General features: G+C 31.2%; 1 protein-coding gene across 1 annotated transcript; it reads left to right on the forward strand.

The window, feature by feature from the left end:
* The first annotated feature begins 4,146 nt into the window (after nucleotides 1-4,146).
* LOC125809002 (zinc transporter 2) lies at nucleotides 4,147-6,822 on the forward strand. The gene is made up of 3 exons (XM_049488680.1): nucleotides 4,147-4,554; nucleotides 4,877-5,107; nucleotides 6,260-6,822. The coding sequence occupies exons 1-3, from the start codon at nucleotides 4,170-4,172 to the stop codon at nucleotides 6,649-6,651; spliced, it is 1,008 nt and encodes a 335-aa protein (XP_049344637.1). The 5' UTR covers nucleotides 4,147-4,169; the 3' UTR covers nucleotides 6,652-6,822.
* The last annotated feature ends 3,041 nt before the right edge of the window (nucleotides 6,823-9,863 follow it).

Below are 9,863 nucleotides of genomic sequence, written 5' to 3' on the forward strand. Positions count from 1 at the left end.
TTTTATAATTCATTTTTGTCATTTATTTTCAACTGTAATTTATTATAATTTATGGTATATACACCAACACTTTGAATGCAGGAACAACAATAATTAGGTGTGATGGTTAGTTATCTGGCATTTTATGAATTTTAGCCACCACTTGAAAAGTTGTAGTGGAACAGCCACACTTGTGAAATGTCTTCCTTAATGTGGAGATTTTTGAAAAGCAAATTACCTTTTAATGAAACTGTTGCGGCAAGATTTGGAGTAGACTATGATGTCAGGTGTTTTTGTTGTCCAATTGACCAAAGAGATACTATGCGCCACACTTTCATTGGGGAGAAAATTGCAGAACATATGTGGAATTTTTTTTGGAAATCTTGTTTGAATTTCTTGGGAGGATATACCTATCAAGTATATGCTCCAAAAATGGTGAGATATCAAGCCAAAAAACTTACTTCATCAAACTATTTTATAAATTACTCATGTCGTAGTTGTTGGAAGATATGGAAAGCGAGACATCCAGTAATATATGGAAGAAACAAATGTTATACAAAGAGGATTCAATATCAAATTCTATTTCATCTAAAATAGGTAGTGTTCAGGGCAAAGACTAATACAAAATGAAGCTCCGGGTGGAGAGTTATTTATCAATAGATTACCGGCCTATTCCCAAAATTGCATGTATTGTGATTAAGTGGCTTAAACCCCCTGAAAATTTGGTGAAGATTAATACTGATGGAAGTAGGGATGCAAATGGAAGAGCTGGAACTGGAGGGATTTATAGAGATCATAGAGGTAAATTATCATGGCCTTTTCTCAAAGTATTGGTAGGGATACTAGCAATATGGCCGAAGCCAAGGGTGCTCTAAATGGCCTAGAATAGTGTCCTCAAAATGGGCAGAGCAACGTAATCTTGGAATGTGATTTAAAAATAGTAGTTGAGATGATCAAAGGTAATTACAATATCCCTTGAAAAATTGAAGAATATCATTACTCGTATTCAAAATATTTCAAGTACTATTACTTGTAAGGTTTGACATTGTTACAGGAAAGCCAACCAAGTTGCATCTGCCTTGGCAAAATGGAGTATTACAAATGAGGAGTTGTTATTTTTGCACATGTTCACCTACCATCGATAGTCAACTGACCTTACAAACTTGATCTCATATAAATGGAGTCCCTAAGGCATAAGCAAAGGAAGAATTATTTTGTATAGAATTGATCCACTTGAGATGTTATAGCTAATTTTAACTATAACGCTGGACTTGTAAATTTGTTCAAAACTTGTATAGTTTTTGTCAGAATCTTAGTTTTTGCGAAGCATCTATTGGAACAATGGGTTGAGCTTAAGCTCCCCTTAGCTTTGTAATTTAATTCATCAATATAAAGGTCTCACCACCATACGGTCATAATTATTTTTTAAAAAAAAGATGGTCACACTTTAACGCAAAAATAAAATTTAGATAAAATCCTCATGCTTAAAATATGGAAGAACTTATAAAGGTTTGAACTTCATTAACCGTTTCTTGATTTTGAACTTATAAATGTTTGAACCCCTGATTCGTTCCTTGGTTTTGAACTTCTAAAGATTTGAACTCCATAAATCGTTAATGTGTTTTGAAACTCTAACAAACTTTTGAACCTCATAATTTGTTCCTTGAGTTTCACTTTTTTAATTCTTCAAGTTCCAATTAATAGTGTTTGCTGAAGTTGTTTTGTGTTTTAGTTTGGAGTATTTTTTTCCAATTATTTGTAAATAGAGAAAGGTATAAAATGGAGCTTTGATTATATTGTAACTTGTAACCATTTCGATTGCAATTCCTTGTAGCACTTTCTACGAATGACAGATACCTAAATATTAAAGAAATATTCTATTTTAATCAACTTCTAAAGGTACATAAACAAATAAAGGTAGAATTACTCCTAACATATTTTGTTCCACATCGTTTGTGAACAATGACTTTTGTTAATACATATAATTGACATAAGACATCTAAACGCCGAGTCTTGTAACGTGGGCTTGTAACCTAAGTTGAGGCAACAATGTGGTGGAATGTTAGGTTGTTCCAGATGGCTGGGCTTTGGTTGGTATTAGTCTGGCCTGCCCTATCCAAGCACGGAGTTGAGTCACATGGTCCAGACGAAAGTATGGACTGCTGGGCTTTGGTTGGTATTAGTCTGGCCTGCCCTATCCAAGCATGGAGTTGAGTCACATGGTCCAGATGAAAGTATGGACTGCTTGGCTCTTAGAGAGGGGAGGACTGCGTGAGGCTGGTTTCACAGAGCAACGAATAGTTCCCGCTCTGTGCAGTGGAAGGATAACTGGCCTGCCCTATCCAAGCACAGAGTTGAGTCACATGGTCCAGACTTTCGTATGGACTGCTTGGCTCTTAGAGTGGGGCGGATTGCGTGAGGCTGGTTTCACAGAGCAACGAATAGTTCTCGCTCTGTGCAGTGGAATCCAATGGGTCGGTGCCTTTCCAAGTCCAACAAAACCTGATGGGCTGCTTAACAAAACCACCTCTTTTTGTGTCTATAAGGGGTTTGGGCCAAGTCTACACTACTCAGCTCCACTTTGCATTTTCTTATTTTTACCCTTCCCTAGGAGCTCCCACCCCTTTTTGCTCTCTTGGTGACTCGAACTCGCAACCTTCGGGTTGGAAGTGAGGGGTTCTTACCATCCGAGCAACACCCTCTCGTCCCACTTTGCATTTTCTAATTTGTAGTTTATGAAATTAATTTACTTACCTTTCTTGGTTTTCTAATTTGGAAAGAATCTTTCACTTGTATAATTCTTATCTCCTAGTCTTTTTTTCTAATCCAGACATTTAAGGGCCATTTGGTTTGGATTGTAGGTGATATAATCTCTACATAAAATTCAGCATAAATTCCTAAAGTTTATATAAAATAGGATTGGAATTCAAAGAGATTCAATTTTAATAGAAATCAACATTAAATAATATAACATTTGATTGCTCCATTTTAGTTTCATCATACATAATATCTATGTAAGTTATGAATGAATTTATATATTACTGTATGTCAGATAAAATATGAAATATGCATGAATGTGAATATTAGGTAATACATAAATTAAATATTAAAATTAGCAAACAAACCCTTATAATAATATGAGTTTAATTATTTCTCCTTTACTAAAAATATTTTTATGATGTTCAATAAAGTAAAAGTTGTTGGTCATCCGTAAAATTAACCCTATCTTAATTAAACAAATGGATACTATATTGCTTAGACTAATCTCTTTATATAATGACTCTTTTAAAGTTTTTATTTAAACAAATGTCTTCATTTAGTGCTTTATCCTAGGAAATATTGACTAAGTGAGTTGCCATCTATAATGCTAAAATTCAATATATTAATTTGAACTTTGAAAGAACCATCTAATAATTTCTTCTATTCTTGTTGGCAAATATATTATATTATCCTGTTTCCATTTTTAAACAACATTTCCCATTTTTAGAAGCATTGGCATTTATGTTCACCACACTGCTATATTATATGTCATACTTTATAATTAAATATGGTATCCCATGAGGGAGGTTAGAGATCATTCTCCCTGTAAACGCCTTTTCAGTCGAGTTTGTCATACTATGTAAATCTGGTGCGGTTTACATCTTTTATGTTGTTTGCGAATTACTCCTTTTATTTCAATTTATATGCCTTACTTTCATTTTTAGTCCGTACCAAAAAGAATGACATATGTTTATATTAAGTAACAATTTAACTTTAAAATTCCTATTTTATCCTTAATGAATTGATTTATAGTCACACAAATATCTATCACTTCTTTTAGACCACAAATTTCAAAAATCTTTCTTTCTTTCTAAAATATCGTGTCAAGTCAAACTAACTCATATAAAATGAGACAAATGGAGTATTACACAGGGTTTATCAGTACGCATTCAAAGAATAGTGAATGCAGATTTTCCTTGACATTCCAATAAAAAATAAATAAAATCCATGAAATTGTCAACTTCCTAAGAAGCCGGCCAATAAGCAACTAACTTTGTACAACCTCTTTTTTGTAGTACAATCTAATCCAAAAGTCAAATTTGTACTGCAAAAATACTACAATCATTAAAATTTTCAGTCTAATAATTATACTTCTTTTTATACATCAACTAATTTAAACTAATTTCCATAGCACAACACAATAACAAGAAATGATCATGACTTCCATAAAAAAGTCAACTACTCTGTTAACACTAGTCCTGTTTTTGTTCTTGCAATTTTTCACTATCAATGGTCATGGTGGTGCTGATGATGATGAACATGATTCAAATGGAGATGCAAACACAAATTTACGCGCAAAAGGATTGATTCTTGTTAAAATTTATTGCTTGATCATACTCTTTGTAAGCACATTTGTTGGTGGCGTATCGCCTTATTTCTATCGATGGAATGAGGGGTTTCTCTTGTTAGGAACTCAATTTGCTGGTGGTGTTTTCTTAGGGACTTCTTTGATGCATTTCTTGAGTGATTCTGCTACAACTTTTGGTGTACTTACAGAAAAAGAGTACCCTTTTGCCTTCATGTTGGCTTCTGCAGGTTAATTACTAAAGATAGATGTTATGTTACAATATATTTACATGTCATAGAAGATAACCTATCTTATTAAATCTCACTTTTTATAATCTTTAGGAGCTTTGATAGTTTGAAACTTTCTTTATACTACTGATGACGTATATAACTTAAATTCTTATCTATTGTTATTGCATCATAACCGTATTCATGTCAAATCCTCCAAATGCAATACTACTGGAGGATCTGTCACACATCTGACAACATTTTTCAAGAGTCATGAAGGACGCGCATTCAAATAAAATATGTAAAAAAAAAATTAATTATGACCTTCATTTATTTTTTGTAGGATATCTTCTCACTATGTTTAGTGATTGCATTATTATGTTTGTGACAAGGGGTGTAAATGAATCAAGTGAGTCCAAAGTTGAAGTGGATGAAGAAGGAAGGTCAACTAATATTGATGAGGGACATGGAACAAATCCATTTCTAAAGACAACTTCACTTGGGGATACAATACTTCTCATTCTTGCATTGTGTTTCCACTCTATTTTTGAAGGCATTGCTGTTGGAGTATCAGGTAAACAAACTACTAGTAGTATATATATTTTTTTCTTTATTTATGTAGAGAGAATATCTCCGGGAGATTTTATATAGACACTGACAGTATAAAGAATTTTTACAAAATTATTTGAAGTCTAACTTGATAGTGTTAAAAAAATTTAACCTAGAACATCTAGGGAATGAGTTACATGGAGGATAATTAAGAGGCTATTTTTTAAAACAAATTTAGAGTTTTACCTTATTTAGTTTCATTTCATATTTGCTTTTGTAAAAAACCATTTACTCATTGTGATCATCCTAATTTAATAATACCACCGAGGGATATGGTAGGATCCGATACATACCTTCCTCCATCTTTAACCAAATGTCTCTCATTCAAGCTCTGAGAAAAAAAAAATCTTTCAGTATATATAGGGAAAACTTTGCTCTACTTAGTATGCCTACATGCCTCGAATATGGATACCTAGTCGGGTCAATACATAGGTCTCGGATAATTGCCCAAAAAAAGAGAATCATCTTCAATAATGTGATTTATTATTGGGTATTTGCCCTGAGTTTCTTAGCATAAATAAGTTTTCCTTTTCCTAAAAGAAAAAAAAAATAAAACTCTTCATATTTGGCTAGTCCTTTTCTTGTAGGAAAATGTTTAGGACTCTATAAATAGAGACTCATACCTTCTAATTTACTCAACATTCACAATCTAGTCCTTGGGGCTTTGAGTGTTTTGATTATGGGAGAGAATTTGTGGGACACAAGTGATGCATTATTATTTGTGTTAACCTCTTTTTATTCTTAGTGAATTGTTTGAGGTTACTTCTCTCGCTATTGTGTACTCTCATATTTATAGTGAATTGCTCATCTCTTTTGAGGATGTAGGTTGATTGACCGAACCACGTTAGATCTTTATGTCTTTTGGTATATTTTACTCGCTTGTCTTCTAACTTGTGGTCTTTCGAGGTTTGCTTTGTTAGCTTCCCCGCAACACACCTAATTATTTCGTCCCTAACACTTAAGTGGAGCAAAATCCCCTAATTGCACTACAAAAACACTAAAATTAGCTAAGAACTTTGTCGCTTAATCCTTGCTAAATACGATTAGCGACAGATTTTACTCTTTAGCTACAAAATTTATCCGTCGCTAATCCCACATTCCTTGAATTAAATTTCAGCTTCAAAGGGAGAGGCATGGAGAAACCTATGGACAATTTCATTACACAAAATATTTGCAGCCATTGCAATGGGAATCGCACTTCTAAGAATGATACCAAAAAGGCCATTTCTACTTACTTGTGCTTACTCTTTTGCCTTTGCAATTTCAAGTCCTATAGGTGTAGGAATAGGAATTGCAATTGATGCTACTAGTGAAGGCCGTACAGCTGATTGGACTTATGCTATTTCAATGGGAATTGCTTGTGGAGTTTTCATTTATGTGGCAATTAATCACCTTATTGCAAAAGGGTTTAAACCACAAAGCAAATGTTATTTTGATACTCAATTCTTCAAGTTTGTTGCTGTCCTTCTAGGTGTTGGGGTTATTGCTGTTGTCATGATATGGGACTAAATTATACTATGTTGTTCAGACTCTTCAAAATGTCGATAACTATATGTCGCGTCCTTCAAAAATAGTGCTTTTTTTGAAGCCCTGATTCGGTGCGACAACATTATTGGAGAGCTCGAGCAACATGTTTGAACTAAGTAAATATTCATTTTCTTGAATATACATGGGTTTTTGTTAATCTTTATTGTTTTGTTTCGTTTGAGATTGAATTATGTGTGCATGTATTTTTTTTTTCAGTACAATATTGGTTATTGATTTTATATAAGCAGATCTTCTTCTAATTTATTGTGCAATCATAAACCATATTCATCCTAAATTGTTAAGAAAATGAATATTTATTGACAGAAATAATAATACACATATATATACAACCACATGTATTTTATATCAATCAGTACAAATATTTAAAATAAATTTGTTATATTAAAGCATTTATGTGTAGAATGAGTAACACAAAATCTAAAGGCAAAATCATTAGATATATAAGCTTTAAACATGTAAAGTTGAACAACTACATTTAGGTAAATACAGTGTGTGATGAGATTGTGTGAGGTGACCCTTTTGTGCAGCAATAAGTAGGTGTTTGACTAGGTAATATCATATTACGATATGAAATTTTAAGATGAAATCAACATTCATATGTGATTTCAGGTTGATTTCAAATCATGAGATGAAATCTCATATTCTCCAAAAATCATGGTTTGAGAATTCCAAATAAGGATTTGAGATTTTTCAAATACAAAAATTGATCCACAAGTTTATATTTTGTTAAAACAACTCCACACTTATATCTACTAACCATTTATTTCATATGTAAATAAATTTTATAATCATATCATTACTTTTTAAAATTTATTATTCTCACCAACATAAAATTTATTATTACTTTAAATTTGATTAATATAAACGATAAAGTAGAAATTGATTTGGTGAATATAAATAAGAACAGAGGGAGTATTATTTTTTTTTAATTTTTCATAATTGAAAAAACTTCTTTTTCGGTTACATATAAAAAAGTTTAAAGCAATTTAATATGAAAAAGGACAAAATTAGTGATGTATGTTTGATAATCACTACTTCCAGTATGTTTGATTTTAGCACAAAGTTAATGCGCTTAAAATGTGTAATTGCCAACAGTGACACTAATTGAAAAATATTTTTATTAACTGCCAACAACTTCAACATTATTCCACAATTTACGATCATAAAATATACTATATAGCTACTTTATCATTACTCACACCAAAGATTATTGTACTTTCTTAAACATAGATTATTATTTTAAAGAGTTTGGGAACTGATGTCCAAGTCCAAAATAGAAGGCGGTGCCTTGATACTCTTACTTGTACTCCGCCATTCATTCTGAGACAGAGGAAGTAAGTTTTTTCACTTCACTTCAGAAGGCAGAAGAAGATAGATTAAGATAACCTTCTCAACGAAATAATCATAGTTAGAGTAGGAAGAGTTAGATGAAACAAACTTTTACTACTTTTTATAATGCTACAAAACTTTTTTCTTAACTTAAGTGGAGAACAAATAGTTTTGTAATAATTTATTATGCGATTTTATAATTTTTTGTTTATTTAGTAAGATTGAATGAATAATTAGGGCTATTTTAATAGTTTTACAACTTATGAGATTCTTATGAGAGAATATACAACACAAAAACTCCAAATCGCATGTCCAAACAAAACTTCAACTTCGTCTCATAATTTCATATTATGATTTCATATCACGATTTCATATCGCATGGCCAAACAGACCCTAAGAATCAATGATCTTTGATGTTTTTTCGATTTCGAATAGTAAAATTGTTATTGTAATTTCTTTATCCATAAATTTTACCACTAATAAAATTTTATCTGAATTATTGAACGAAAGAATTACTATATCAATTATTTAATTCGAAATAAAAAAAAACACAGAGCATTGAATGCTGTTCATTCAACTTATTTATCTGCCACAAAAATGTACAAATTTTATAACAGATAGAACAACGAGCAAACTACATAAACCCCACTAATTTAGGTCTTAGTTACTAAGATTTTCGATAATTTCAAATATTACTTCCTCTATCATATTTCGTGCTTAGGATACATGAGTCTGAATCCGCAAGATACATGTATATGATTGTTGTATCCGATACATTTATAGCGAGATACATGAAAAACGCATGATAATAATTGATTGTAACTAAAATGCTTAATCAGTGGTTAATTGACTGTAACTTAATTGCTTAATCAGTGGATCAATTCAAGACATTTAACAGTTTTTGAGATTCCGCAGCAAAAATTAAAATATTTTCATATCCCAACTAAATATAGAATTCTTCTTTTCCAATAATTCGAGTTTTAGCTCTGTTTTTTTGTATTTAATTTTCAGAATTTTGAAAATCTCAGGCAAAAGAGGATTCTACAAAATTCAAAAATTCTGAATCTCAATCAAAGATATAATTTTTCTTCTCTAGTAATTCGAGTTTTAGCTCTATTTTTTTGTATCTGATTTTCGAGTTTTTAAGTATCTGAATTTTGGAGCTCTAATTTTAGATACATACCAATATATAATGCAAAGTTTCTTATAAAAATCATATATTTCAAAACTGAGATACCAATAAATAATACACTAAATTTGTAAAAATCGTATCTAAAAAACATACATTTCTTTTAAGAAATCAGATACACATTGTTTTATTTAAAAATAATAATTAGACTGATTTTAAGAGTCGCCACTTAATTTTTTAAAGAAAAATCAAGAAAACTATTTTTTCAAAAGATTAAAACAGTAAATCTAATGAAAATATTTAAAGGGGGTTCGGAGTTCATATTAACATTTCGGAAAGGGTTTGAAAGCACCCGAAATGTCCGCTAACATGCGACTATCCAGTAATTAACTATTTGGCTAAATGTTTTAAGAAAATATGCAACTTAACTAAAATTGAGAAAACTAACTATCTTAAAACTTAAAAATGAACAACTTAGAACTTGAATTATCTTTATTAGGGAGAGGGAGATAGTATAAAGGATTTACTTATATAAAATATTTTACAAAATAACTTAAGTAGTAAAATAAGTGTGATTATTTAGTCTTTAGAAAATCTAGAAACAACTATCTTTTTGGGGAAATCGAATTAGGACAACCTTAAAATCGACTAGCAAATAAACAATTAAACAAATACGAAATAGATAAAATAAAGAGAAAGAGAGTTTTGGACCGAA

Source organism: Solanum verrucosum, unplaced genomic scaffold (assembly GCF_900185275.1).
Source record: "Solanum verrucosum unplaced genomic scaffold, falcon-dt-bn FXZP01000699.1, whole genome shotgun sequence".
NCBI lineage: Eukaryota > Viridiplantae > Streptophyta > Magnoliopsida > Solanales > Solanaceae > Solanum > Solanum verrucosum.